Genomic DNA, 25,788 nt, shown 5'->3' with positions numbered 1-25,788 from the left:
AAGAAAATTTTTTTTGAAATTCCCATTTTACTGTGAAATAAGTTATCTTTATCCAATTATAAAATATCAAATCATCTAAGTTCTCATCTATAATTGTGATTTTTAAATAAAGTGTTGCCAGGCACAGTGGTGCATATTGGTAATCCCAGCATTCTAGGAGGCTGAGGCAGGAGGGTCAATAAATTCTAACCCACCCTGGACAATGTAGGGAGGGTTTGCTTTAAATAAAGTGTCTAAGCAGAATGCACTTGCTTACAGATGTACTTTATAGGTGCCTAATGCCCAGACTTTCACAGTCATAGTGACTGCTTGCAATGCAGAATGTTTTGGGTCCATATAATATCATAACACCATTGAGGACACATAAACAAGAGCCTGAAAAAGTCCTTCATTATTCAGAGTTTTGTTGGCAGTGTTCTAATCCCCATACTCTGGAAGGCTTATACGGCTGAGGAAGGAGCGCAAATGTATTTCACAGACAATCATGGCTGTATAGAAGCCTTTACCCAGTGGCTTGGCCCCTAAGGTGGACTTGGATTCCTGATGTGAGCTGCCTCCTGTGCATAGACCTGCGACATGATGAGGAATCGGTGTTAACGGCCACAGACACACTTCTCACCAGACACGAGTGTGTCTGCTGTGTGCAACACAAAAGGCTTGTTTAGTCAAAGCCCACAGGCACGGATCAAGGCCTACGTGGCAGGATTGGACTGTGACCAGTACAAAAGCACCAGAGCCAGATATTGTGACCATTTTACAAGTGTAAGGTCCAGGTGTGAGAAGAGAGCCCTATAGTTATATAATCTTAGCACTATGAACTTTTCAACATTAGCTGAAGCTGGGACTGAAAGCACAGACATGTACCTATTTCTAGACCCAGATATATACAGTCTGTGCTGTAACCTGAGGTAATAGTTGTTCATTTAACCAGTTACAAACTGATTATTGAAAACATTTTACCACAAGCCAACATTTAATTAATCTTAAATCTTAAAACCCAGTTTCTTAAGTAATAAAAAAGATTAACAGCAGAGAACACAAGAAATTATCTTGGTGTAACACCAAGCCTTGGTTTCCTAGTCTAGTTTTTATAAGTTTAACCAAGATATGCAGCCCAGGCTGGCCTTGAACTTGTGGTGATCCTCCTGCCTTAGCCTCCCTAGAGCTGGTTTCACAGACGAGTGCCAACACTCGGGCTGGGTTTCAATATCTTAAGAAAACCTTATTGCTTTAGACACAGGAACAGGAAACTCTCTAACTTGTTAATTATACCCAGCTTGATTAGTTGCAAAATCCCCTTTTTAAGAAACATTTGCAGTGGTAGAGGCACACCAAGACCGTTAAGGGAAAATCTGAGGAGACACCTGTCATGGAGAAACTGAGGCAGGCGGGCTCATACTTCTTTACCCACAGAGGGAGTTTTCTCCAACAGTTCCCCAGGGAGACTTTTTCTCTCTTTCTTTATATAGTATTAGAATTTTAACTCTTATCAGCTTTATGAAGGAAGCAATCTTACACCTTTCCTCTTTTATGCATGAAAAATTTATGAAAACATTTACTAGACCAAATCAACACTTTAGGAAGCCAAGAATACTTGAATTTGTATTCAGCAACTGATGACTCAGATTTTGTTAAGAATATTTATAAGCATTAATCCCACTTACAGTTATTTATTTACTCGTTTTAACAATAATTTTACATTACTCATGAAAACCCAAGCATAGTTAGCATTTTAAGCTACTTCTTTTTTTGTGTGTGATACTGGGGATCGAACTCAGGACTGTGTGCTCGCCAGGAAGGCGGCAGCATCACTGAGCTACCTCCCAGCCCTTTTTTCTTTTTCATAAGAAGTTATTTTATCATCAGAACAGTACAGTGTCCTGTGTTTAAGATCTATTTATTGTGTTATTTTTACAAGTAGCAAAGCCCCTCCACTTTCTCCAGATGACATGGATATAAAAGGCTGCAGATTCCACACTGCCCTTTCCACCCCACCCGCTCAGGTCCCTGAAGCTCTGGCCTCCGGTGGTAGCCACGCTTGCCTCTTTTACTTGCTGTTGAACTCTAGCACTCTGTTCAGTCATCCTCTTGCTGACTTCTTTTCAGCTTGAGGAAATCTATAAGCTGTGGTGTCCTCCCTGGTGGACAGGTCCACGAAGTCCTTGGGCAGCTGGAAGCTCAGGTAGGGGCCGGGTGGACCACAATCCACAGTCCGTGCAGCGGGATGCGGGAGAGTCCCGCTCTGAGCAGCTCCTCCAGTAAAATCACCTTTAAAGTTTTTCTCAGCTGTCAGTTCTTCCCAAGTAAGCAGTAGTGAATCCGTGATTTCACCAAATGGACTGAAGTCAGTTAGCCTCCCCTCTGTCTTTGTATCAAAATCTGAGTCTTCATCTAGGAATTTATGTGCTTCTTGAAAAAGCCTGGCACACATCTGCGAATTTCTTCCTTTTGCTTAGAAATAACGATTGTAGTCTTGTGTGTGGTCCCACTGAGAAATGCCAATAAGCTTGTTTTCTTTGAGAAAACATCAGAACTCGGCCCCCATCGGAACTCACACCATTTTCTGGGGAATCATCATCAGTGCAGCGGATAAAAGGCCGAGTGCGGTCAGGGGGCATGAAGTCAGAACTCTTCAAAAGCAGGAGGACGTCACGAAGGGTCTTACCCTTGGCAGAAATGTCCGCTCCCGAGTCCTGGGCGTCCTGGACTTCTGCGGTGAACTCCGGAATTGCTGGCGCCATGGGCGTGGCTGAGTCCTGGCCTCAGACCACTGTATTTCTGCTACTTCGTTATCGTGCAGCTGAGAGCTCGTTGGTGGACCCTGCCTCCCCGAAGCTACCAGAGTTCCATCATCTAGTACACGATCCCTTATACGCTGAGGAGGACCTGGAAAAGACATTCCTGATGGCCAGGCTTCAGGACAGCGCAGTGCAGCGCGCGCTCCTCCTTCATCCTCCCGCTGCCGCCTCTCCCTGCCGCTCTCCTTGCTTTGTTTTTTTTTTAAGACAGGGTCTTGCTGTGTAGCCCAGGCTGGCCTCAAACTCATTTCAATACTCCTGCCTCAGCCTCCCATGGAGATGCCACTTATGGAGCACATATTGCTTTAGACAAAGACAAAGACTTGAGGCTGAAGTTATAAGAAACAAAAGCAGACCAGGTGAAGGGAGGGAGCAGGTGGTTGGAGGAACAACCCAGGACACCTCAGGGGGGCACTGAGGGCGGCTGTGGGTGGGGCCAGTCAGACGCACGACTTTCGAAGGCCACACCAGGCTGACCCCTCCCAGCTCGGGACACAGTGTGGGGCTGCTGGTGGGCAGTGGGGACGCCTGAACTTGAGTCTTTGTGGACGCTGTTAGCCAGCGCGATCTACTTTCCTCTCCAGTGAGCACTGAGGTGACAGTGGTGAGACAGAGAGAGGCAGGCACCTCCTTCCACCAGACGAGGAGCCAGGCTGCCTCCAAGTGGTCCCCTCCATCTCTCTCCCTACTAATTAACATCACACAGAGTGAAAGGATTTGAGGAGTGAGGACCAGGAGGGGAAGGAGCAGTTAGGGAAGAGAGAAAAAGAAAGGAAACACTGGACACCGGGGCTCCTCTGAGTTTTCCGGCCCCCCAGAAAGGGGAGCCACTGGGGAGAGGGGTGGGGGACTGAGGGGCTGCCCGGTACTTCCCCAGACCACATCCTAAGGCTAGTTCTCTCCCCGGGCTCAGGAAATGGAGGTCTGTCAGGGTCCCCACACCCAGGGCCTGAGACTCCGTGGGTCTGTCCTTCTCTGAGTCTCAGTCCTCGTCCTGAATGAGCCTATGCACGTCTCAGCCTCTGCCCACTCCTGCCTCCTCTCAGGGCTTTTGTGTGTGTGCTCATTTCTAGGAACTTGGCAGCCCTGGACAGACGGTGAAAGGAGAAACCCCAAACTGTAGAGGTTTGCAGAAAAAGAGAGTGAGTAAGAGTGAAAGAGAGGCAGGGAAAGAAGGAGGGAGGGAGACAGGACAGAGTTTGCAAGGCAGATGAGCTATGCATAGGAGGGCAGAGCTGAAAACAACTCTCCGCTGGGGGACCCTCCGGGTGAGCCCTTGCCTGCTCTCCCAGCTGGGTCCTAAGGGGATGCTGCCCAGCAGGGTGTGAGGAGGTGGGAACCTGGACCCTTTTACCCACGGGCAGGGGACTGGGTCACTGACTTCCGGCAAGACTTTTCAAGATGAGTCAGTGAGTTGCAACAAGAGGTTCTTAGGTAGAATTGGAGAGAAGAGGGTGCGGGCCCTGCAGGAGAGGTGCGTCTCAGCCTGCAGCCTCCTGGAAAGCATAGGTGGCGTCAGAGGTGGAAATCTGCAGAATTTGTGACTTTGGAAGTTTGGGTTGGAGAAGTGGTGGGCCACACACAGGTAGAAAGGTAAGGGCTCTTGTTACAGGAAAAGGGCACAGGCCCTGTACATCGTATTTTTTTTTAAGATGGGTGATCTGTTTTTCTCCAAATCCTTTGGAATTGTTGAATCTGTTACACGCACGCGTGTACGTGTGCATGTGCATGTGTGTGTGTGTGTGTGTGGCACTGGTGTGGAAGCCAGGCCCCTGCTCATGCCAGGTGAGCAACCTACCACAGAGCTACAGCCTCAGTGCTATCGATCTGTCTGTCTTAGTCAGGTTGCCGCCTGTTACTTGCTAACTATTCGTATAGGGACAGAGTGTCTTTAAGGGATTTTTAGGTGTGGTGGCCTGGAAGAAAAAGGTGAACAAAGCCAAGAGGCATGAATAAGTCTAGGGAGTAAAGACCTGGTGTACAGGTGTGGATAAGTTTGGTCCTGAAGTTGTAGATGACGACTCCTCTCCTCCTCCTCTTCCTCTTCTTCCTTCTCTTCCTCCTCTTCCTTTGCACTAAATTACAACCCCAGCCCTTTTTTTGAAACAAGTCTTGCTAAGTTGCCCAGGCTGTGCTCAAACTTGTGATCCTCCTGCCTCAGCCTCCCAGAGTGCTGGGCTCGAAGTCCTGGGCCACCACTCCCGGCTAGTTGCAGTCTTCTTAAAAGTATAATTTAAAAATTGTGATTTTCCTTGTCTCCTTCCTACCTATTTCTCCAAACCCACCTCAGCCCCAGCTGGCAGAGGCACATTCTCACTGGTCACAGAGCCAGACACTCAGAACCAAAGGCAAACCTTGCCTAGTCTCGGTCCCGTGTTACCCTATACAGATGCGGGTCTGCGAGAACCCAAACCCGCCCGTCTGTGCGGCTGGTGTGAACAGCAGCCTTGGAGGGTCCAGTGGTGCAGATGGTCCTCTCTTCTGGTCAAAGGACAGACAGGGAATCAAGGGCCAAGCCCTTGCAGGGAAAGAAAGGGAGCTTACACCCAAGAGTCCTGCTGGGGCACCATCCAGGAGCTAGTTCACACACCTGTCCTCCGGGAGTATAAATTTAGAGAGGCTCATGCCAGGGAATGGTGGAGCACGCCAGTAATCCCAGCACTCAGGAAGCTGAGGCAGGGGGGTTGCTGCAAGTTCAAGGCCATCCTGGGCTACATAGGGAGTTCAAGCCCGGCCTGAACTGTACAGTGAGGCCCTGTATCAGAAAACAAACAGAAAAATAATAACCAGCTCAAAATAATTGGTGTGCTCAAGAGAAGGCTTGGGGTGGTCTACTTGAGCCTGCTATGGTCACATGTTGGGGTGATGTGTCCTGAACACCAGCATAGGCCTCAGGACTGTGGAGGGGACTTTGGGGGCACTGGGCAGACGCTCTGGAAGCTATGGATGCGCAGTTAGCCCCTCAGAACCCTTCAGGGATGGAGGCAGCTGACCTGGGCGGCTGGAGGGTCAGCTGACCCTTCAGGCCCTTTGGGGGTTCACAGAGGAAGCCCCTCTTTTGTGACAGAAACTCGACCTTGTGTCTGTATCTGCTCTTTGGGCACCAGGCTGGGTGCTGGTCCAGACAGGAAGTGTTTGGTTTGTGCTGGTTTCAACGTGCTGGGTGTGTGTGACATAGTTAGGGTTCTCCATTTCCCCCATATGTGGGGCTGAGCAGTGCCTGGTGTGACTGAGGCCCTGGGTTCCATCCCTGGCTCCCAGGAAACAGGAAGGAAGCCAGAGAATCACCAGCACCCAAGCCCGTGGAGGCAGCAGGGTGGAGCAGGATGGAGCTGTGGGAGGAAGCGCCCTTACCTGACAGAAGTGGAGGCTGGGGCGCTTCCCCCCACCCCCGGTCTGGGGCGGCTAGCCAACAGCAGAGTGGCCTGGCCTGGGGTTGGGTGCTGCCCTGTACCCTAGGGCCGACCCTAGCCTATGTCACACGTAGCCTGAGATCAGCCAGGCCGTCCCACTCCAGCTGTTCCCGAATGCCGTCATGCCTTGGATTTGGAGGGCCCTGATCTTCCTCCTCTGTGCCACCCTCTACCAACCTGGGAGCGGGGCCTGTGCTGGGCCTGGCTTCTTCATCCTGCTGGGGGTTGCTGTGACTTGGAAGGACTGGTCCCCAGGCCCATGTGTCCCCGCCTGGTGGCAGCTGGCAGGTCCCCCTGCAGGAGCTGTGGGGGCTCTAATTGCTCACCCGCTTCGTGGAGGTGCCAGCCCAGGAGGGGTTGTCACCTGCTAATGGGGGAGGCCATTCCTCCTGGGGTGACACCTGCCTGCCTCGGGGGGCAGGGAATTGCCCACCCATCCTGTGCCTTCCAGGCCCTTGCTTGTGTTTTTATACACATGTACAATCATTCACTGAGTCTTACACTCAAAGACACAGGGCCCCTATTCCTAGTACAGGGCCCAGTGATATCGGGTGAGGGAACTCATTAAAGACCCTCCCACCTTGGGCTGGGACCTGGTTTAAAAGAAGGACTCACCTGCCAGAAATTTCCTTCCTCAGTTTCTTACACAATTCAGGCCAGCAAGGGAAATTATCTAAAAAAGGGCAGGAAGACATTTTTGCAATTTCAAAAGTCTCCAGGAATTTAGAGGTGACTTTCCTGGCTCTGTCTCCAGCCCCGGCTTATCAGGATCTAGAGGTTCATGTTGGGCAGCCCACCTAGCACAGCTGGCAAAGGCTGTTGCCCGCCAGCACGCTGGCTAGGGAGAAGGTGCTGCCCCTTGTGGGGCCCAGTTCAAGGTGGCTGGCCTGAGAGGGGTCTCAGCACAGAGGAAACACCATGCATCTGTGGAAACCCTGCGGCCCTCCCTCAGGCCATTGGCCACAGGAGGAAATTGAGCCTGCAACTGGAAGCAAGCACTTCCGTTATACAGGTAACCTCGAGCAGGAGTCCTCCTGGAGCAAGATAGCTCCGCCCCTCACCTCTGTTCCGTGGGGTCCTCGGGAAAGCACCCTATGGGCCACTCAGTGGCAGGAGAGGGCTCCTGTAGGGTATGTGGGACCCTGCTACCACCTCTGTGCCTCCCCGCTACCCCCACCCCCCCACGGCTGCCAACAACCCCCTAATTAGAGAGCCTCCCTCCTGCCACTCCCCCTTTCGGAGTGAGGCATGCTCCGGCTTGCTGCTCCTCCTCAGTTTTGATCGGCAAGGCCCCTGACTAATTATTTGGCAGTAATGAGGGAGGAGGCCCACGTTGCAAAAATGTCCCTGAGCTTTCGGAATAAAGCTGCAAATTAAAAATGAGGCATTGGTAAACAGGACACTAATTGGATTAATGTGAAAATGATGAATTCTGATAAAAATAGCAAGCTGGCCCGTCAGAAGATGGAGGTCAAGCAATTCTGAGAACACCGCCTGTTCCTCCATGATTGGCCTGAGTTTTAGGGACACAGGAACCAGAGAGGGTCTGCTCTCCAAGGTGCAGTGTGCAGTCGTTTACGTAAAACAAGGGACAGGAAGGGTCCTGGGTGGGCAGATCTGCTGTAACTGCCTGACACGTCCCTTCAGAGCCAGGCTCAGTGCACATGCCTGGAATCCCAGCACACGCCTGGAATCACACTGGGAAGCTGAGGCTGGAGGATCACAAGTTCAAGCCCAGCTTGGGCAATTCAGCAATTTAGTGAGACCTTGTCTCAAAGGAAAGAATAAAAAATGGCCATGGATGCAGCTCAGTGTAAAGGCCCTGGGGTCTGTCTCCCGTCCTGCAGAAAGCAAATCAGTCTCTGCCCCTCTGCCTCGCTCCCTCCCTCCATCGGTTTCTCTTCCCTTCTTCCCCATCCCAGTGCCTGGGGAGGGGTGGGTGTGAGACCCAGTCAGCCCTACCTGGACCTGCTGCCATATTTGGATCCGGAGCTTTCCTGAGTATGAGCCATGGGGTAGAACTCCGCTGACCATTTTGTCAGTGCCCACAGTGGGCGGCTCAGCCGAGGTGGGTGCGGCACCTTTGGGATGAGTGGCAGTGGGCTCGGCTCTGTGCCCACTCGTGCCCTTTCTAGGCTTTGCCTCCAAGAGAGGAGGGCCGAGTACCTGCAGGCCCCTCCCTGGGCCCCCGCTCTGGCCTTGGCTTTGTAGGCGTTCCGACTTGAGTGTGCAGCACCTCTGAGGTCTGGGACAGGCAGCCCACAGCCGGCTCCCTCGAATTTCTGCAGCTGCCCTGGTAGAAGCTCAGGCCACACAGCCCGGCGCCGCCTGTCTGCTCTGAAGAAGAGAGGGCCTGGGGCTTCCTGAGGGCATGGGCTTCCAGAGTTAGCGAAGGGGCCATGGGGCTGCGCCAGGTGGAGCTCACTTAGGACTTCACTTGTTCATCTGCTGTTGATTATTGAGCGCTGACTGTTTCCTATGCCTTCTCCTGGAAACTGGGGAACCAGGCCCTACCTTTTAGTGATGTTGCTCAGAGCCGAGATCCAAGGCTGCTTCTGTAGGTCCATGGCAGATTGCTTGCCCAGCGTGTGAGGCCCTGGGTTCCACCCCCAGAGCCACCAGTGGCTGAGTGGCTGAGTGAGTGCCCGGAGGTTTCCACTCCGCAGTCAGACAGTGTGAACAGGAAGCGGGCTGCTGACCACGAGCACGAATTCAGAGCCACGCGGGGGCGCAGGGCTCTCGACCTCAGACGCAGGCCGAGCCCCGAGCCAAGGCCGCCTGCTTTGGTGTTGGGGCCAGGTGGGGACAGGTCTTGGCCACCTGGGCAGAGTGTGTTTCTGTCTGAGTGTGAGTCCTTCACGGATGGCGTCTCCTAGCACCCCAGTGCCTGTTCCCAAGACTGTCCCTGTCCCTATCAGGCAACCTCAAGGGGCAATTGCTTGGCCAGAGAAGGCCCAGCAGACTACAGCCCAGCCACTGGGCCTTGGTGAAGACCCCCACTCAAGCCTCTTTGGGGTCCCCAAAGGGCGGAGTCATGGATGGCTGGGGACAGGTGCTGGGCAGTGGGCAGTGCTGTCCTTGTTTCCATCTGTGCTGATCGAGCTCCTTGGCTGTGGGTAAATCTCTTGCTTCATGCCTTAGTTCCTCATCCATGAATGAAGGCGACAGCTTCCTTCATGGTGATAGCAGGAAACTGACATTAATATTGTAAATGCTCAGTGGGGCACCAGAAGCAAAACCTGCTGTGCCCACATTGGACTCCAGGCACTCTCAGAACTCACCTCATATGGGAGCAGCTGCAGCCAGCACCCAAGGGTGGGTCTGACCAAGGCAGACAGGGTGGTGTCCCCTTCTGGCTGTGGCTGAAGCCAGGGTGACCTCCGACCTGGGAGATGCCTGTCCCATGTGCTCTGAGCAGGAATGGGCCACTACAGGCAGCCCTCAAGCTCAGAAGTGGGCAAACATCGTATGGGCTTCTTGCCATGAGCTGTCAGTTCCAGTCCCCACCTGCCCAGTGTGCAACGCAGGCCTGAGAAATAAATACACTAAGAGACAGAAGGGCCAGGACGACCAATGCCAGTGCAACCGACAAAGGCACTGGCCAGTCCTGGGCCCTGACTTTTATTGGCTATCAGTTGGGATAAAGGCAAGCTATGTGCAGTTTCTACGGAAGTGAATGTAAACAAGGCTCACAAAGGACAAGACAAGGCGTTCTCGAATTAGGAACTGAATAGACAAAATATATGGCTGCAATTAGAACACTGTCCTTCTAGTCCGGAGGTTTTAGTTGTGGGAATGGAATTTGGGTGCGAGTTACTCTGACCTCCACTCAAGGCTTTAACCAGACTTCTCAAAACAAGCCAGTTGTAGGGCCGAGGATTTAGCTCAGTGATTCCTCCGCATGTCTTGCAAGTGCAAGGACCCAAGTTTGATCCCCGGTACCAAAAAACAAACAAACAAACAAAAACCAAGCCACTTGTGGGTTTGACTTCACAGCCTGCCTTGGGCATAGTCAATATTACAGTCCTGTGCAGACCTGCACATGGGGCACAGAAGACAGATCTTTCTTTCTTTCTTTGGTACCAGGGATCAAACTCAGGAGTTTTCTACTATGGAGCTACATCCCTGGCCCTTTTTAAAAAATTTCCAGACTAGTTGGGGATTTAGCTCGGCGGTTCTGGCCTGCCTTGCAAGCGCAATGACCCGAGTTCAATCCCCTGTACCAAAAACAAAACAAAAATTTCCAGACTAGGTCTTAATAAGTCACCTTGGGGGACTTGAAATTTCAATCCTCCTGCCTCAGCCTCCCTCAGTGCTGGAATTACAGGCATGCACCCCGCCCTCCCCCATGCCCAACTCAGAAGACAGATCTTTGCCTGAGAGTGTCTTCAGTTGGCACAGAATCAACTTCCCAGGGTTCACACTCAATCCCTGTGCTGTGGCTGTGTCTCTCACCTGGCCAAAGTGACTGTGGTTCAGTGAGGACCTTGTTGTGGGGAGACCGCACCCTGGATCCCGAGTCCTGGTGAAGAGGCGCAGAAAGGTCAGAGTTGGCCGGTGCCTCAGGGTGGAGAGGTTTGAGCTCCTCCTTGAGCACCCCACTCACAGCTGGGGGCCACATTGTATTCCCATTGCCAGCCCAGGGAGCTGAGAAGAGCCCAGGCACACTGGCCAGCATCTCTCAGAGGGCCTCAGGGCCCTGGGGAGCAGGTGGGGGCCTGCGTCCTGGTGCTAGGTCCCACTCACCTCCCTTCCTGTGTCTGGCCTGGGAGTGTCACCCTACACAGCCTCCTGCACTGGGTATCATGCAGAGTCTCGGGCACAAGTGCTCCATGCACAGGGCACCCAGATGGAAATCAATGCAGGCCACAGCCCCCAAATTCATCTTTTGTGGCACTGTGTACATTGCTGTGGCTGCTGTAGTTCAGTGGCTTATGATATCCATGCGCTTTCTGCTGCCCTGGTGGTCAGACTGGAGGTCAGGACTCTGATCCTGAGCTGAAGTCTAGGCAGGGCTGGTTCCTCTGGGAGGTGCTAGGGGACAGGCCCCCTGCCAGGCCTTTCTAGCTCCCAGAGGCTCCTGGCATCTCCTGTCTCCCAAGGTGGCAGGTGGTGCCTTCTCCTCTCTGATCTCTGACCTCCTTCTTTTGAGGACCCTGCCATTACCTTGGTCCACCTGGACTGGTCCCCATGTCAAGACCCTACCTTCATGCCATCTGCAAAGTCCCTGTGGCCAAGTCTGCTCAGAGCTGGCCTGAGGTTTCTGTGGTACAGCGGTGGTGGGACAGGAAAGATGACACGGATCTATCTCCCCAGGCTGGTGTGGAGTGGTCCTCAAAGTCCTCTACTGGCAGTGAAAAACCTGGGCTTGGAAATTCAGAATTCAGCATAGCTGCTGTAGGACAAAAGCAGATGAACATCAGTATTTCCATGCTTTGACTTAATGTTTTTTGTTTGTTTGTTTGTTTGTTTTTTCCCTTGTCCCTGCCCTCCCTTCACCCCCTCCTCCCCTCCCCATCTACAACCACTTTATTTCCATCTTTTCATTATCTCACATTTTTTTCTTTTCCCTTTTTACCCTTCCCCTACCTGTCCCACCTTCCCTACACCTTTAGACTTAATGTTTTTATATTTTTTATTGATACACATTTGTGATGCATAATGCCTACATTCATTTGGGGAAAAGGGGCTAATTTTTCTTCCCTGGTACCGGGACTTGAACCAAGGACCTCATCCATGCTAGGCAAGCACTGCCCCTGAGCTGCAGCCCAGACCTGATCTCCCAGTTAGGAGGCTGAGCCCTTATCTGTTGGAAGCACATCCAGGCGTACTGCAGGGAAGGAAAATGATACACAGGACCAGCTCTTAATGCTCCAGGGATACAGGGAAAGTGAGAGGCAGGCAGGTGCTGTGCCTGGCTCATGGGATCCTGTGTAACGTTGGCCGTGGGGAGCAGAGACGGGCAGGTGTGACAGCCCCTTCCACTGCCGCTGTCCCAGCTGCTGAGTGGAGATATCTGGTGCACTGTGGCCAAAGTCCCCTGTGAGGAGGCGGGTCTGGGTCAGGGCAGTTTGGCACGTGCAAGCTGCTGGCAGGCTCCTGGCCCAGGGCTCCGGGCCACGCTCCGCCCCCAGATTGCCCTGGGCTCCAGGCTGGCCACACAGCCGCCCAGCCTCCCTGACTCCAATGTCATCACCTAGGAAACCAGACGCTGCTGCCACCGCCTGGCTGCAGGAGCTGTGGGCCTCCGGGGCCACGTCCACCCGGCCCCACCGACCCTCCCGGGGCCAGGCCTGCCAAGGTAGGATGGGTGCTGAGCCAGCCCTGAGCCCAGGGCAGGGGCCCCTCGGGCTCTGGGGGGCAGCACCACCATGCACAGCCTCCACTGGCAACCTGGGAATGAGGTGCCCCGGAAGGGGGGCTGCCAGACTGTGGTGGCCCTGATGGGACGACCTGCTATGTGTGGCACTGTGGAAAAGCCTCCTGCCCTAAGTGGGTTGCTCCTCTGTGCCAGGCAGAAGTTGCTCGGGCACCACCAAGAACTCACTCCACTTCCTACCAGGCAGGCACCAAGTGACCACCCAGGCTCTGTCCCAGGCGCCCTGTCCTGGCCCTTGCCCAGCTGGGGGCCACCACTGCCCAGCCTCATGGGGTGGCGCAGCACTGACCAGCCTCCCATCCCCTGTCCAGCTTGCCCCCCAGGCTCTCCCTCCCACTCATCTGGCTCCCCACCCCCTCCAGGTCTGCCCGCTGCTGCTGACTCGGGGGCACACATGGCTTAGGCGCCCAGGTCAGGGGCATGGGGTCTGCCAAGCCCGAGGAGAGGGAGTACAGTGTGTGTGAGTGATTGTGTTCACATATGCATACGTGTGCCTGTGCAAGTGTGCAGCACACGTGTGTAGAAGTGTGCTCGTGTGAGCTGGTACTCATGTGAGCCTGTGCACGTGTTGCTGGTGGGTGGGGAAACCCAGTGTCCAGCTCCCCTGAGGTGTCAGGAAAACGCAGGGGCTGGGCCCTATGTCTGGTCCCCGAGTTCCAACAGGGGCCCCAGCAGCCCCGGCAGCCCTGCTGGGTGAAGCACACCTGGAGCAGGGCAGGCTTGGGGTCTTTGTGAGTTGTTCCTGTTGGGGTGCATCTCCCAGCCACTCTGAGTGTCTCCCCTAAGGCACGAATGCTGATGGGCTGGGGATGGTGTGAGGTCCGTTCTCTGCAATTGCCAGGGCCAGCTCCTTGAGGTGGGGCCCTCAATCTGGACCCTCAGCAGACCTAGACCCCAGGACGGGGACCCACAAGCTGGCCTCTGGAACCAAGGCAGAAACTGAGGTTTAACCCATGTGGTTTGTGCCAGGATGCCCTTGGGCCCTTCTGACCTGCAGCTCCACAGGGCTGGGCAGACTCGTTTATGCTCTCCCCACACTTCATTGAGCGCCAACTGTATGCTAAGCACTCTGGTTACCTTCTTATGGTAGGGCACCTTTGCAGAGCCCACGCCCGCAGAACTGGGCCATAGCCTCAGGCTCAGGGCTGGGTGGAGGCACAGGTGGGTTACCTGGGTGCGGCCCAGCGGGGCGCTGCTCACAGGGCACAGGCAGTGCCCCTGGGAGTGAATGGGCCCTGACTTCACTTCCCACCAGTCCAGGGCCGTGGGGCGTTCTGGGGCCCATGGGCCCCAGGGCGCGGGAGCCAGGCAGAGGCCACTGGTGCTCAGTGGTGTAATGGTCACCAGGGGAGGGCGGGCACTTGGTGTGGAGCACTTGGGTGGGTTCCAGAGTGGGAGGTGAGGCAGCGGCCAGGCCAGGAAGGCCATAGAGGACAGAGGTCAGTGTCATGATGGGGACCCTGGCTGGGTCCTGGGTGTTGCTGGGCTAAACGGGTGAGCCCCACGACAGCAGGCTGGCGGTGGTGGTGTCACCCTGGGTCCTGCCAGGAAAACCCCTTAGGACCACTGGTCACATGCACCAGTTCCCATGTGCAGGCCCCACCCGGCCCCTGGGGGCAGTGGCAGCCCAGGGCGGGTCATCCAGGGTCAGCCCTGAGCAAGCTGGTTGTCCCATGGGCCCCTCTGCAGGCTCCCCTGGGGCTCCACCAGAAGAAATCCACACCTTCAGGCCCTTAGGGCCTCCGAACTCCCACCTGCCAGACCCATCTGTGCCTTGCGCTCTCGGCACTGTCACCAAGGTGCAGGGCTGTGATTGGTGCTGCTCCTCCCCAGGACGATGGTGCCATGAGTTATCTGGCTCCCAAAGGGCTGGGTGGTCTGTTCCCAACCCTCACACCAGAGGATTTGAAGGGGTGCTGGGCCCACTGGTTTGCAGCTGTCCTGACCCCCAGAGGTCTCAGGTGGGGTGACTCTGACAGGGGGCTGCAGCAGGCACCTCCAAGGGTGGGAAGACTCGGTGCTGACTGGAGGGGACACAGCCCGCCTCCCCTGTCCCCAGGCCCGCACTTCTGTCTCTTGCCCTGTATCCTCTGCTGGGGCCTGGCTTATTCGACCCCATGGTGCCCTGTGTCCGCACTGTGTCTGTGCCAGGCCAGCACCCTCCCATTCAGGGCTGTGTCTTCACAGGTGGCACTGACATGGGGCCTGCATCACTGTCACCCTGCTTCACGGAGGAGGACGCCACTGCCCAAGGCCACTCCACTTCAGGGTGGCAGAGGGGCTCTCACAGGGTGCAGGGGGAGTCTGGTCCACGCCCGGTTGGTGTAGAGCCTCACAGTGGTGCTTGTGTCCCAACAGGACTTCAGCACGCAGGGTGGGGATGGGCCAAGGGGGCAGTGCCCTTTCCTGGCATGATTGGATGTGGCCGGGGTCAGGCCGGACATGTGGTGGGAGGTGGCCTGGCAGCGTGCAGGGGCTGCCTGGCCTCTCTGTGTCTGTCTCCCTCTGGGCAAACCAGCCTCAGTCGCACTTGCTGTCTGGGGTGTCATGGGGTCACCAGCTGTCTGGAGACTTAGGGGCTCTGGGATTTATTTCATCTGGCTGCAACCGAGCCCCTCTGCCTGGGGGTCTGGTGTGCTGCAGATGGGCCTGGTCACCCTCTGTCTCCTTCCCGAAGTCACCCCCAGTGCCCCATTGGCCCAAGGGTGGCTGCCTGCTTCACGCAGACACTGAGCCAGGCCCTGGATTGGAACAGAACTCGGTGACTTCAGAGTTTCCCACACTGGAAGAAGGTGGCCAGGGACTGTCTGCCCTCTCCCATCCCCCTCCGTGGCGTCGGCCCAGGAGGGAGGCCGCCCTGTGGGTGCCTGGCAGTGTTTGCATTTCACACGGCGCCCTGCCCTGCCAGGGTGGGCAGCTAATTTTGTCTCCGTCCTCACCTTCCGGGGACCAAGGAAGCCACAGAGGCAGCGGGGGGCTCTTGCCCACCAGGAGCGGCTCTGGCTGCCCCAGCACAAGGTCTGCGCTTCTCCTGTCCCCTCAGGAGTAGGCATCGAGGCCACCACCGGCCAGACCCGAGAGACCAGGAGGAGAGGCCACAGCCGGCCTGAGAAGAGGCACCCGGCCGGTGAGAGCAGCCTGGGGGAGGCCGGGGGCTCCAGCCTCCTACCAAACTGGGCCCTGCCGCTGCCCGGAAGTGTGGCCCCTTCATGGCAGGGCCATGTGGCTTCGTGTCTGCTTACTCGGCCTGAGTTGCTGCCAGCAAGTGGCTCTTTGGCTCTAGGCCTCCTGGGTCCCCTTGAGAGCAGGCAGAGGTGATGCGGGCCCTGCCATGCTGCGGTTTCAGTCTCTCTGGCTCCCTGAAGGCAGCAGTTGGCGGGGCCAGCATCACCGAGCAGGAAGGAGGCTGGGAGGCCAGGCAGGGAGGGCCCTTCCCACTTGTCCCTGCTAACCGTGGGAGAACGTGGACAGCCCTGCTCAGGGTCCATGGAAAGAGGGTGGTGTGTGGGGGCCCTCACGGTGGGGGTGGGACCCAAGGACGGTGCCACCTTCACTGTGGGCTCTGGCCAGGGTGGGGGTCTCTGAGCCCTGTCTGTGACTGGTTGGGGAATGAGGACCAGAGGCCTCACCCTCACCTGAGTCGGTGACACCTGTGTCCGCAGTTCCCACCAGGCTTTGAGGAGGCAGACTAGTGATGCCAAGGCTCAGTGTCAGCCGGTGGTGGAGTCCAGCCTGGAGGATGGGGTGGGGTCAGCACAAGCCGGGTACGTGGACGGGGATACAAAGGGGACGGGACAGAGGTCCAGTGAGGGGATGTGCGGGGATGTGCGGGGACAGCCAGGAGGAGGGTTGGCTATGGTCAGGAAGTCACAGAAAATGAAAGCAGGTGGGCAGGCAGGGTGGAGGGAGGCTGGCCACAGACCATGCTCAGCAGAGACCTGAGTCACTCGGGCAAGTCTCTTGGGTCTCTGCGTGCTCATCCCTGAACTGGCTGGTGTGGGATCCGGGGACCCTGTGGAAAACCAGCCAGGACTGTGGAAGCCATAGACCTGACATTCAGGCCTCCTGGGCATGAAGGTGTCATGCAACGGCGTCCCTGTTCTCTGCCCAGTGGGGCCCAGACACCCCCGCCCTTCCACTCCAGATGACTGGAAAACCAGAGCCTGAGGCTGCTTCACTGAGACAGCAGAGCCAGCCAGTGGGTGACTGTGCCAGCTCTGGGAGCTCAGGCAGGGATGGGGCCTCTGGTGTCCCCGGCCAGGGAGAGGCCAGCTGCCGGTGCCGCACCTCCCCGGCCTGCATCACACCCACCCCTGGACTCCTCGGGATGTGACCATTTTGGAACCCAGGAGCCGGAACCCAGCGCAGGCCTGGCTTTGGGCTGTGGAGATCTTGCTGGTTTCTTCTCCTGCCAGAAATGTGGCATCCAGGTCCCTGCTACAGGGCCAGGAGAGTGGGGCTGCAGGTGGGGCTGGGCCCTGAAATGGGTCTGTACCTGTGGGGCCTCTGGGTGGCACCATTCCACCAGAGCAATGCCTTGTCCCTGAGTCCCTGTGGGGACCTGGGTCTGACTGAGAGTGCCTGCTTCAGTTTTCCAGGGAGGGTGGAAACTTTTCAGTTCCTGTTCTTTGGCATCCTGTAAGTCCATCCTGCTCGGTTTCCATGTCCCTTTCCCTCTTCTCTTCACTAGTTTATTTATTTATTTGTTGGGGGCGGTACCTCGAGCTTGCCAGACAGGCCCTGTGCCCCTGATCTACATCCCAGCCCCTGTTTCTGTGATTTTTAAGACAGAGTTTTGATCCATAGCTCTAGCTGGCCTTAAACTCGAAGCAATCCTCCTGCCTCAGCCTCCCGAGTGCTGGATGACAGGCGCACACAACCACTCCTGCCTTGGACCCTCTTTACAGGAGGAACTGGAGTGGATCCCAGTGGGGGGTGGCTTTCTGAAGGGGGGCAGGGGAGACCTGGTGGGCAAGCCTGGAGGGAGGCTGTGCAGAGTCCTGGGCCGGCCCTAGGTCCCGCACCCTGGCAGCCTGAGTGAGGACTTTGTGTGCTAGACTCACACATGTGGGGCCTGCAACCCTCTGCCGCCTTCCACCCCAAGTGGGATGGCACTGGCTGGTGCTCCTGTGGTGGTAGCAGAGGCTTGGGCTGTGGCCGGGTGCTGTGCAGGGGTCAGTGAGCTGAGCAAGGCCCAGTGCTGGGAAGCTGGGCCAGGTCAGGCACTACGGAGGGAGAGTTCAAATGATGCCACTCTGGGCACATGGCACAGGCATAGTGCACTGCTGTGACCCTAACTGGGGCAGGAGCCACTGCCATGACCCCAGGTGTTGGGCTCAGGGGCACACGGGTAGCCCATGCTCTCTTCCATCTCTGTCCCACTGTCCCCCTCTCTGACCCCCTCTATCTCTCTGTCCCCCATCCCTGTTTCTCTCTCTGTCCCCCCCCACCTCTGTCTCTCCAGCTCCATCTCTCCTGTGTCTCTCCATCTCTGTCTCTGACCTGTGTGTCTGGGGAGATAGTCACAGGCTCACAGAGCAGGAAGCAGGCAATGGGGTACCATGAGCAGTGAGAAGAAACCAGGGAAGGGCCACCAGGCTGGACACAGGGACTCTCCCAGGCAGTGGTGGCCTCTGAACCTGGATCTGGGTACTGAGGGGCCTCTGAGGGCCTGGGGCAAAAGGGAGTGTTGCAGACAGGGGCTGGGGAGAGGTGTGGCCACAGCGGGGTTGAGGCACCCGAGGTGAGCTGGAGGGGCTCTGGGCATTCCATGCAGGGAGTGGGCACAGTGGAGGCAGGGGTGTAGGGTTATGAGCAGAGTTTGCTCCTGGAGCCCTGCGCCCCTTATCACCAAGTCCTAGGCCAGTGTTTGATTCGTTTCCAAGCCCAGGGCACCTGCTACCTTCCAGTGTGTGTGGAGCCGTCCCTGCGGGTCCTGGTGGAGTAGGCTTCAGGGGTGAGGGCAGGCCCCCAGCCTTGTCCCCCAGGCTGCTCAACAGAAGTGCGGGATGGGGGCTCAAGGACCTTAACCGAAGGTTGAGACATCAGTCCCAATCCCTGGCCCAGCATGGGATGTCAGCTGGTGGTGAGGAGTTGGACAGGCGTGAGGACAGATCTGTTTTCTCCAGGTGGCCAAATGAACCTCCAAAACAACTCACAACACCCCCACCTTGTAATTTTTAAATTTAAAAAAATGAGCCAAGTATGGTGGTGTACACCTGTGATCCCAGCACTCTGGGAGGCTGAGGCAAAATCACAAGTTGGAGCCAGGCTGTGCAACTTTGAGACTTAGAGTCTTAAGATAAAAAATAAAAAAGAGCTGGGAATGTGGCTCCCATGATGGCCCTGGGTTCAATCCCCAGTACCCAAACTGAGTTGTATTGCCATGAAATTCACCTGACATCACTTAACATGTGAAAGGGACTGACTCCTGGGCTTCTGGCATTTGGGCCATCATCTGTGCCTGTCCCCAGCACTGTCCTAACCTGGACAGCCAGGTCTTGTGGCTGCCCTCCCTCCTGTCCCTCTGACTGTGGATTCTGCACATTTCCCAGAAGTGAGTTCTGGGAGGCGACATCTTGGGCCTGGTTTCACATCCACACTGGGGAGCCAGCCAGAGCCTTCCCAAGGACCCCAGGGTGAAGTGAGAGGGATGGCGGGACCTTTGCCGGCTTCTACCTCTGAGCCTGGGATGGGCCTCTGTGTGGAGGGGACAGGACCATGGCCTGGCCCACACGTCGGCCCTGGGAGAGTGCCTCTGGCCTCCCTCAGTGCCGCCTGCCTGGGGACCAGGGCAGAGAGGCAGCTCACAGGCCATGGCCTCCGCCCCGCCAGCCCCAGGCGTGTCTGGGCCTGCCGGCCTGGGAACTGAAGGGCGCGGCCACACTGATCTCCACGGCAGGTGGGGGCAGTGGGCAGCATGGGCCTGGGCTCTCCTCCCTCCCTCCCTCCTGCTACAGAACAAGGGCCTTGGCTCTTCTTGGTAGTCAGGGCCATGGTGGGGCCACAATGGGGACAGAGGCCAGTGGCACCCAGTGCCCAGGCACCCCACCCTCCATGCCGGGTCCCTGTCCTCAGCCTGTGGTTCCACAGTGGGTGGGGGGATTCAGGATCCCAGACTCGTCACAGAGGCACAGTGGGAGGAGTCAGGCCCCAGGCCACCCTTAGCCTGGGGTGTCCCTTGCGTGCTCTTACCAGGAGGGTGAGTGTCGGGGAGCCCCAAACCTGGGCTGTCCACCCCGTCCACAGCCTCGGGGTTCATAGTAGTGACCCTACAGCTCCCCCAGAGGCCCAGGCACTCTCAGTTCCTCTCCTGGGCCCACGGCAGCCATGCGAAGGGCTGTGGCTCTTGCCTCACTTCCGGGGTGCTCGGCGAGCTCCTGCCCCCAGCATCCTGGGCTAGACCCGAGTGCAGGCCTGACTGCCACCTTGGCCTCAGTTGCCTGGCCTGGAGGACGGGCTGGATGCAGAGGGCCAAGGGGGCTGTGCGGGCAGGGTGCCAGGCCTGAGCACCAGGGGTCCCTGCCAGCCTGGCCCCTGGGGGCGTGTCTGAGCCTCACGCATCCTCTCTCCCCAGCGTGAGCAGCCTCATGGCCAGCGGCGTGCAGGACATGGCCCAGGCCTCCTCCACTGCCCCTGATGAGGGCTCCACTTTTGAACACCTCTGGAGCTCACTGTGAGTAGGACCCTCAGCCCCACTGGCTGGAGTAGGGTGGGGGCCGGGCTGTGCTCCTGGGGCCTTCAGGGCTGGAGCTGGGCTCTTTCTGGGGCCAGGAGGGGCTGAGAGCCAGCCCATGTGTTGCCATGCCTCCGCATTCTCCCACCAGCCGTGTGCTCAGGTGGAGGACCAGAGTGGGAGGGGCAGGAGGGGACAGGGCTCAGGACATCTGAGGGACGCCCAAGCTGGATACTGATGGTTGTGTCCTTCTCCCCGGCCCAGGGAGCCAGACAGCACCTACTTCGACCTCTCACAGGCCAGACAGGGGAACACGGGAGCGGTGGGCGGTACGGAGGCCGGCATGGACGTCTTCCACCTGGAGGACATGACCACTCCTGTCATGGTGAGTGTGCGGTGGAGGAGGGGACATGGGGCAGTTGAGGTGGCCTGACAGTCATGGGTGCCCGCAGTATGGGCAGGCCCTCAGGTGCCAAACCAGGTCTGCCAGGAAGCTGAATTGCAAAGTACGTTGGCTGGGGTAACTATGAGCACAGAGGTCCAATAGGCTCCGGGCATGGCCAGACCCAAGGTAGGAAGGCCTTGGGTGCGGCTAGGTCTTGGGGAGGAAGGGCTTCAGGTATGGCTGGTCCAAGTGCTGCATGGCTGCAGCGTTCCCTGTACCCAGCTCCCCCTGAGCTGTCCACCTCTTCTGGTGGAGGGGACCCAGCCCTGCCGGCACCCCCGTGCCCTGGAGAGAGAGCCCTCCTTTCCAGTAGCCCAGCAGGCCTGCCTCCTACAGGTGTGCACATGGTCACTAGCCATCTCTGAGCCCCACGTCCCATCCTGCTCAAGGGACCCTCTGCAAGCCAGGAGTGTGCAGGACCTGGCCCCCGTCCCCTAAAGCTCCTCCCAGAAGCCAGAGCCTCCCAGTATACCCTGCCCGAGGCCATGGGGGGGTGGCACCCGAGGAGCGGTGGGGACCATGAGGCCACATGACCAGGCTGCTGCAGCCCTCTGCTGCTGGCAGACAGGAGGGCAGTCGGAAGCCCCTTTGTTGCTCCTCCAAGCTACTGGTGGTGTGGCTGGCCACCGGACAGCTTGCTGGCCTGGTGTCTGTTAGATTCCCATTCTACAGATGAGGAAACAGAGTTAGAGGCAGGGGCAGGGGGCTGGGGATCCGACTGGTGGTGTTGCCCTGCGCAGTGAGGGGGGACACTGTCCTTCCCTCCCTTATCCTGGATATCAGGTCCAGAGGACAGCTGCTGGCACCAGGCCACAAAGAGGAGGACCCAGAACCCAGTTCCCTGAGAGGACAGGGGTCTGACGGCACAGAGCTGTGCAGCAGGGACTCCTGGGGCTGTTGGAGAAAGAGGAGCCGTGCCACCGCCCCATCCCAGGATGCCCTGCCACAGGGTCACGGGGTGGGGCCTGTGCCTCTGCACATGGCCACTTGGTCAGGCAGCGACATGCCAGGGAGAGCCATGCCCGAGTTCCTGGGGCGCAGCTCGGCTCTCGAGGTGGGGACTCCCTGGGCCTCCTCCTGACGCCTATGCCCACAGTCCCCAGACGGCAGCCTCACACCAAGGTCAGGGCTGAAGCTGGGGTGACAGTGATGGTGACAGGCCTGGCCTGGCTGCAGCAGGAGCTGGAGCTGACCGGGGCAGAAAAGAGAGATCAGGTCTGGATGTCACCATCACGCTGTTTATTAAGTTGGAGAGGCGAGAATGGTGTGAGCACCCCTGTGGGGACAGCAGGAGCACAGTGGCGGCCAGCGTGAGCTCCCAGCACAGCACAGGCCCAGCGCCCCCAGGGCAGGAGAGCACAGGCCACACTGCAGCCCTGGTGCCCCTATAGGAGCAGTTCTTGGGGTGTGGTGGGGTCCTGGCCTGGGGAGGGAGTGCGGGTGCAGCACATGGGGTCTCTGGAGGAGCTGTCAAGGTGCTGGCCATCTCCCTGGCTCGTGTCCCCCCGCTTTTGAGGCCAGGAGTTGGGGTTGCTGATTCCTCAAGGGGCCCCCAGGAGGTGTGACGAATGTTCCCCAGGGCTATGTGTGCCAAAAGGTGGAGCTCACACTGTGGTCGGTCACGGAGGATCTAGCAAGACAGCACCGCCACGCTGCAAGCCAGACACCTTGCAAGCATGTGGGCGCCATTTTTAAAGCAGTCCCTCGGGCTGCTGAGTGGCTGTCCAGCCCTCCTGCTGACAGCAGGGGCACGGCTCAGTGGACTGACCCTGGGTGGGTGGGATGTCCAGTCCTGCTGCAGTAGCTTCCAGGTTGGGGGACCTGGAGTGGCAGTGAAGGTCCTGTGGGTGGAAGGGTCTGGTCCTTAGGCCCCTCGGGGAAGCTGTCAACCAGGGCCTGGAACCAGCAAGGGCTTCCTGGGGGAGCCCTATGTGGCCACTGCAGGAGACATGGGGTTCCCCAGGCCATGGTGGGTATGGGGGACTGGAGGCCAGGTTACCCGGGTTTGGAAAACCGTGGACTCTCAGCTGGACAGTCTTGGGGCCCTTTATTTATTTATTTTTTTACGGTTTGGGGAATTGAACTCAGAACCTTGTGCTTGTGAGGCAGGTGACAGTACCACTGAGCTAAATCCCTGGCCCTGGGACCTTTATTTTTTAAATTAGATTTAACTTTAGAGAAAGGATCTCACTGTATAGTTCCTGCTGGCCTTGAACTCTCAGTGACCCTCCTGGCTTCCTCAACTGTAAAATGGGGTTACCAAGAGGTTCCAGGTCCTGAAGGCAGGGAGCAGGGGACAGATGCTGGGGTGAGGGGTGGGGTGATGTCTGGAGCTTATGCCCCTCACCCCAGTGGTCCTGGCCAGCAGGTCCCTGTCCTCGGTGGGGGATTCGGTGCTGGCCCATAAGGCTCAGAGATCTCTCCAACAGCCCAGTCCTGTAAGAGGAGCTGAGCTGGGGGTGACCCAGGAAGGCCTGGGGCTCTGGGTGCTGTCCATGGTGTCCTCGGGAGGTTCAGGAGAGGATGGAGCCCCCAAGAGCCAGCATGGGGGTTGTGACCCAGGACTCCCTGAGGTACGATCCCCTCCCACCCAGTCTCAGGATGCCATGGGACACACTAGAGTGGACGCAAGCCTGGACAGGAGAGGGAGCAAGGACCAGGGAGTCAGTACAGGCCAGGCCTCGGGTCTCTGTCAACAGCTGCCCTCCCCTGCCTCCTGGACCCTCAGCAGTGGCCGGGCCATTCCCTCCTCATCTTCGCTCTTCCCGCCTCTCCTGCCGCCTTTCTCTGGCAACAGCTGCTGTGGGGGTGGAGCTGGATGGGGGAGCAGAGGACAGAAGGCCCTGGCCTCCGCCCCAGGGCCTGTGGGAGCAAGCAGGGGTCACATGCCAGAGTCAGAGCTCAGGAGTGGGGGGTTCGCCAGGGAGCCTCTGTGGTTTCTCCCCAGGCCCAGGAAGGGGACTCAGCCCAAGGAAGGTTAGGGCACCCAGGGCCGGGAGTCCACCCAGACCCCAGGCACTGCGCGGGTCCCAGCTCTCAGTCCAGTCTCCTGAGACAGACAGGGTTGAGGCTGCCTGCCCAGTGCGAGGTGCTGGTTCTCAGCCCTGCCACCCGTGTCCTGTGGGGGACCTGTGAGGTGGAGTCCTGGTGGGTGGGACATGCAAAGCTGGTGCCCAGCCAGTCCTGGTGGTGCCCACTGTGATCCCAGGTCCTCAGGAGGCTGAGGCAAGGAGGATCAGGAGTTCAAGGTCAGCCTGGGCAATTTAGCAAGACCCTGTCTCAAAATTAAATATTAGAAAGGTCTGAGGGTGTCGCTCCATTGCAGAGCCCTTGCCTAGCATGTGAGAGGCCCTAGGTTCCAGCTGCAGGGATGCAAAAACCAAAGCTAAACAAAAGCAAAGTAAAGAAAAAAGAAGCAGGTGCTGAGGGCTGCTGGGGGTGGGGGGAGGCAGCCAGGCCATGCTGGGGGTGGGGCAGTTCTGGGGACTGGGGACAACCCCCCCAGGTCCATCCCCCTCCTCTAAGGGGCCAGGATGCCAGGGTGCTGTGGATTGAGATGCCCCCAGCTGGTCCCTCCCTGCTCTCGGGGCCCCTGTGTCCCTACCCCCATCCCCCCTCTACCCATGGGAGCTGCAGGGCCACAAGCGCCCTGTGCTGGGGCCTTACCAGTCCTGCTCCACCCATCTCCTGAGATGGTGCCCAGAGCTGACAATTTCTGTGTCGCTCTGCATGGGGTGGGACTCAAACCAGGGCCTCTGTGCCTCCCTGGACAGAGCCATCCTAATTCTGGAAGCCAGAGCGCCCCGTGACCAGGGAAGGAGGCTGCGGGTCCCCCAAGGCTTCTCCAGGGCCCACTGAACACCCCTATGGGCATCGTCCCAGGCTGCCTTTGTCTTCAAACCAAGCTCATTTTTCTCTTCTGTCTCACTGTGACCTGAGATCTCAGCTTTGGCCACATGGAGACATCAGGGCTTTGCGTGCAGACTGAGGCTCGCCCTGCCCTCCTTGGGTCCCAGGCCCTGAGCATGTCTCCTAGCCCAGCCTCTGGTAGGACAGTGCCAGTGCCAAGTGCCGTCTTTTCTCGTGGCCCCGGAATGAGCATCCGTGGCTCAGCAGCCCTCTGTTGGAGCCACAGCTGCCGGGAAGGAGGGAGGAGGCTTGGCAATTGGCATGGATGGCTGGGAGTCACGGCTCTCAATGCTGTCCCCTGCGTGCCTACAGGGAGGTCCTGGACCCTCTGCCAAGGGCAGTTCTGCGCCAAAGAGCGTTAAAATAGAGTGGAGAAACAGACACTCCCACAAGGGAGTGGTGCTAACCAGGTGGCTGGGATGGGGTCCCCAGGGGTCCCTGCATCAGGGCGTGGCAAGGGCAGGCGGCATGGCCGGCAGGACTGTCTTTAGGTGCCCAGCAGGTGAGTCAGCGGCCTGTTAGGGTGCTGAGACCAGGGATGCAGAGATACAGGTCTCCTGGTGCATGCCTCTTCTCCGTTCCCCATGGACCCCAGTTCCCTGGGCAGGAGGCTGGCAGCACCATGTCTCCCCCTGGGGTGGCTGGGCGCTGGACTCCAAGGTCCCTCGGGCTGGGCTTGGGGCTGCACTGCTGCCCACAGGAGGGCGGTGGCCCTGCGTGTCCCCGGGGCGGGGGCTCAGCAGTGCAGGCAGAGTGTCCCCGAGCCCCGCACCCCCCCAGCCTCCTTGGTGCCGTCCAACACATCCTGGGCAAGCCGAGGCCTGCCCGGCAGTGAATAGTCATGGGGAGAGGGCTGGGCTGCAGGTTTTGTTGTTGGATGCAGCCAGTTGACAGAGTAAGGGAGATGGGAAACGCGAAAATGCCAACAAACAGCCCACATGTTCCGGAGCATCCTTGGCTCCTGCCTCTCTAGCCGTGGAGCCTCAGCCCCGTGGTTCAGCCTGCCCAGCGGCCACAGCTCTGCCCCCGCCCTCCCCAGCCACCCAGACCCATGCCGCGTCCCGCAGCGGCACCCCGGCTCCCCGGCGTGTGCAGACCCCCAGGCGCCTACCATGCTGTACGTCGGTGACCCCCGGCGGCACCTTGCCACGGTAGGTGCGATGCCTCCC

General features: G+C 57.9%; 1 protein-coding gene and 1 pseudogene across 3 annotated transcripts in view; one reads left to right on the top strand and one right to left on the bottom strand.

The window, feature by feature from the left end:
- Nucleotides 1-2,076: 2,076 nt before the first annotated feature.
- Nucleotides 2,077-2,899, bottom strand: LOC104864707 (annotated as a pseudogene).
- Nucleotides 2,900-12,433: 9,534 nt separating this feature from the next.
- The window catches only part of Tp73 (tumor protein p73), a 42,465-nt gene continuing 29,110 nt past the window's right edge, over nucleotides 12,434-25,788 (top strand). For all 3 annotated transcript variants that reach the window (XM_010627808.3, XM_010627812.2, XM_019207976.1), the window contains exons 1-3: nucleotides 12,434-12,512; nucleotides 20,167-20,265; nucleotides 20,530-20,650. In XM_010627808.3, the coding sequence (XP_010626110.1) occupies nucleotides 20,180-20,265; nucleotides 20,530-20,650 (207 nt within the window). In that variant the 5' untranslated portion in view covers nucleotides 12,434-12,512; nucleotides 20,167-20,179. The remainder of the gene's footprint in view (nucleotides 12,513-20,166; nucleotides 20,266-20,529; nucleotides 20,651-25,788) is intronic.

The sequence above is a fragment of the Fukomys damarensis genome, unplaced genomic scaffold (assembly GCF_012274545.1).
Source record: "Fukomys damarensis isolate Sample0158 unplaced genomic scaffold, DMR_v1.0_HiC HiC_scaffold_23, whole genome shotgun sequence".
In the NCBI taxonomy this organism is placed as follows: domain Eukaryota; kingdom Metazoa; phylum Chordata; class Mammalia; order Rodentia; family Bathyergidae; genus Fukomys; species Fukomys damarensis.
Note: the sequence above shows the minus strand (reverse complement) of the source record. Positions and strands in the feature narration are given on the sequence as shown.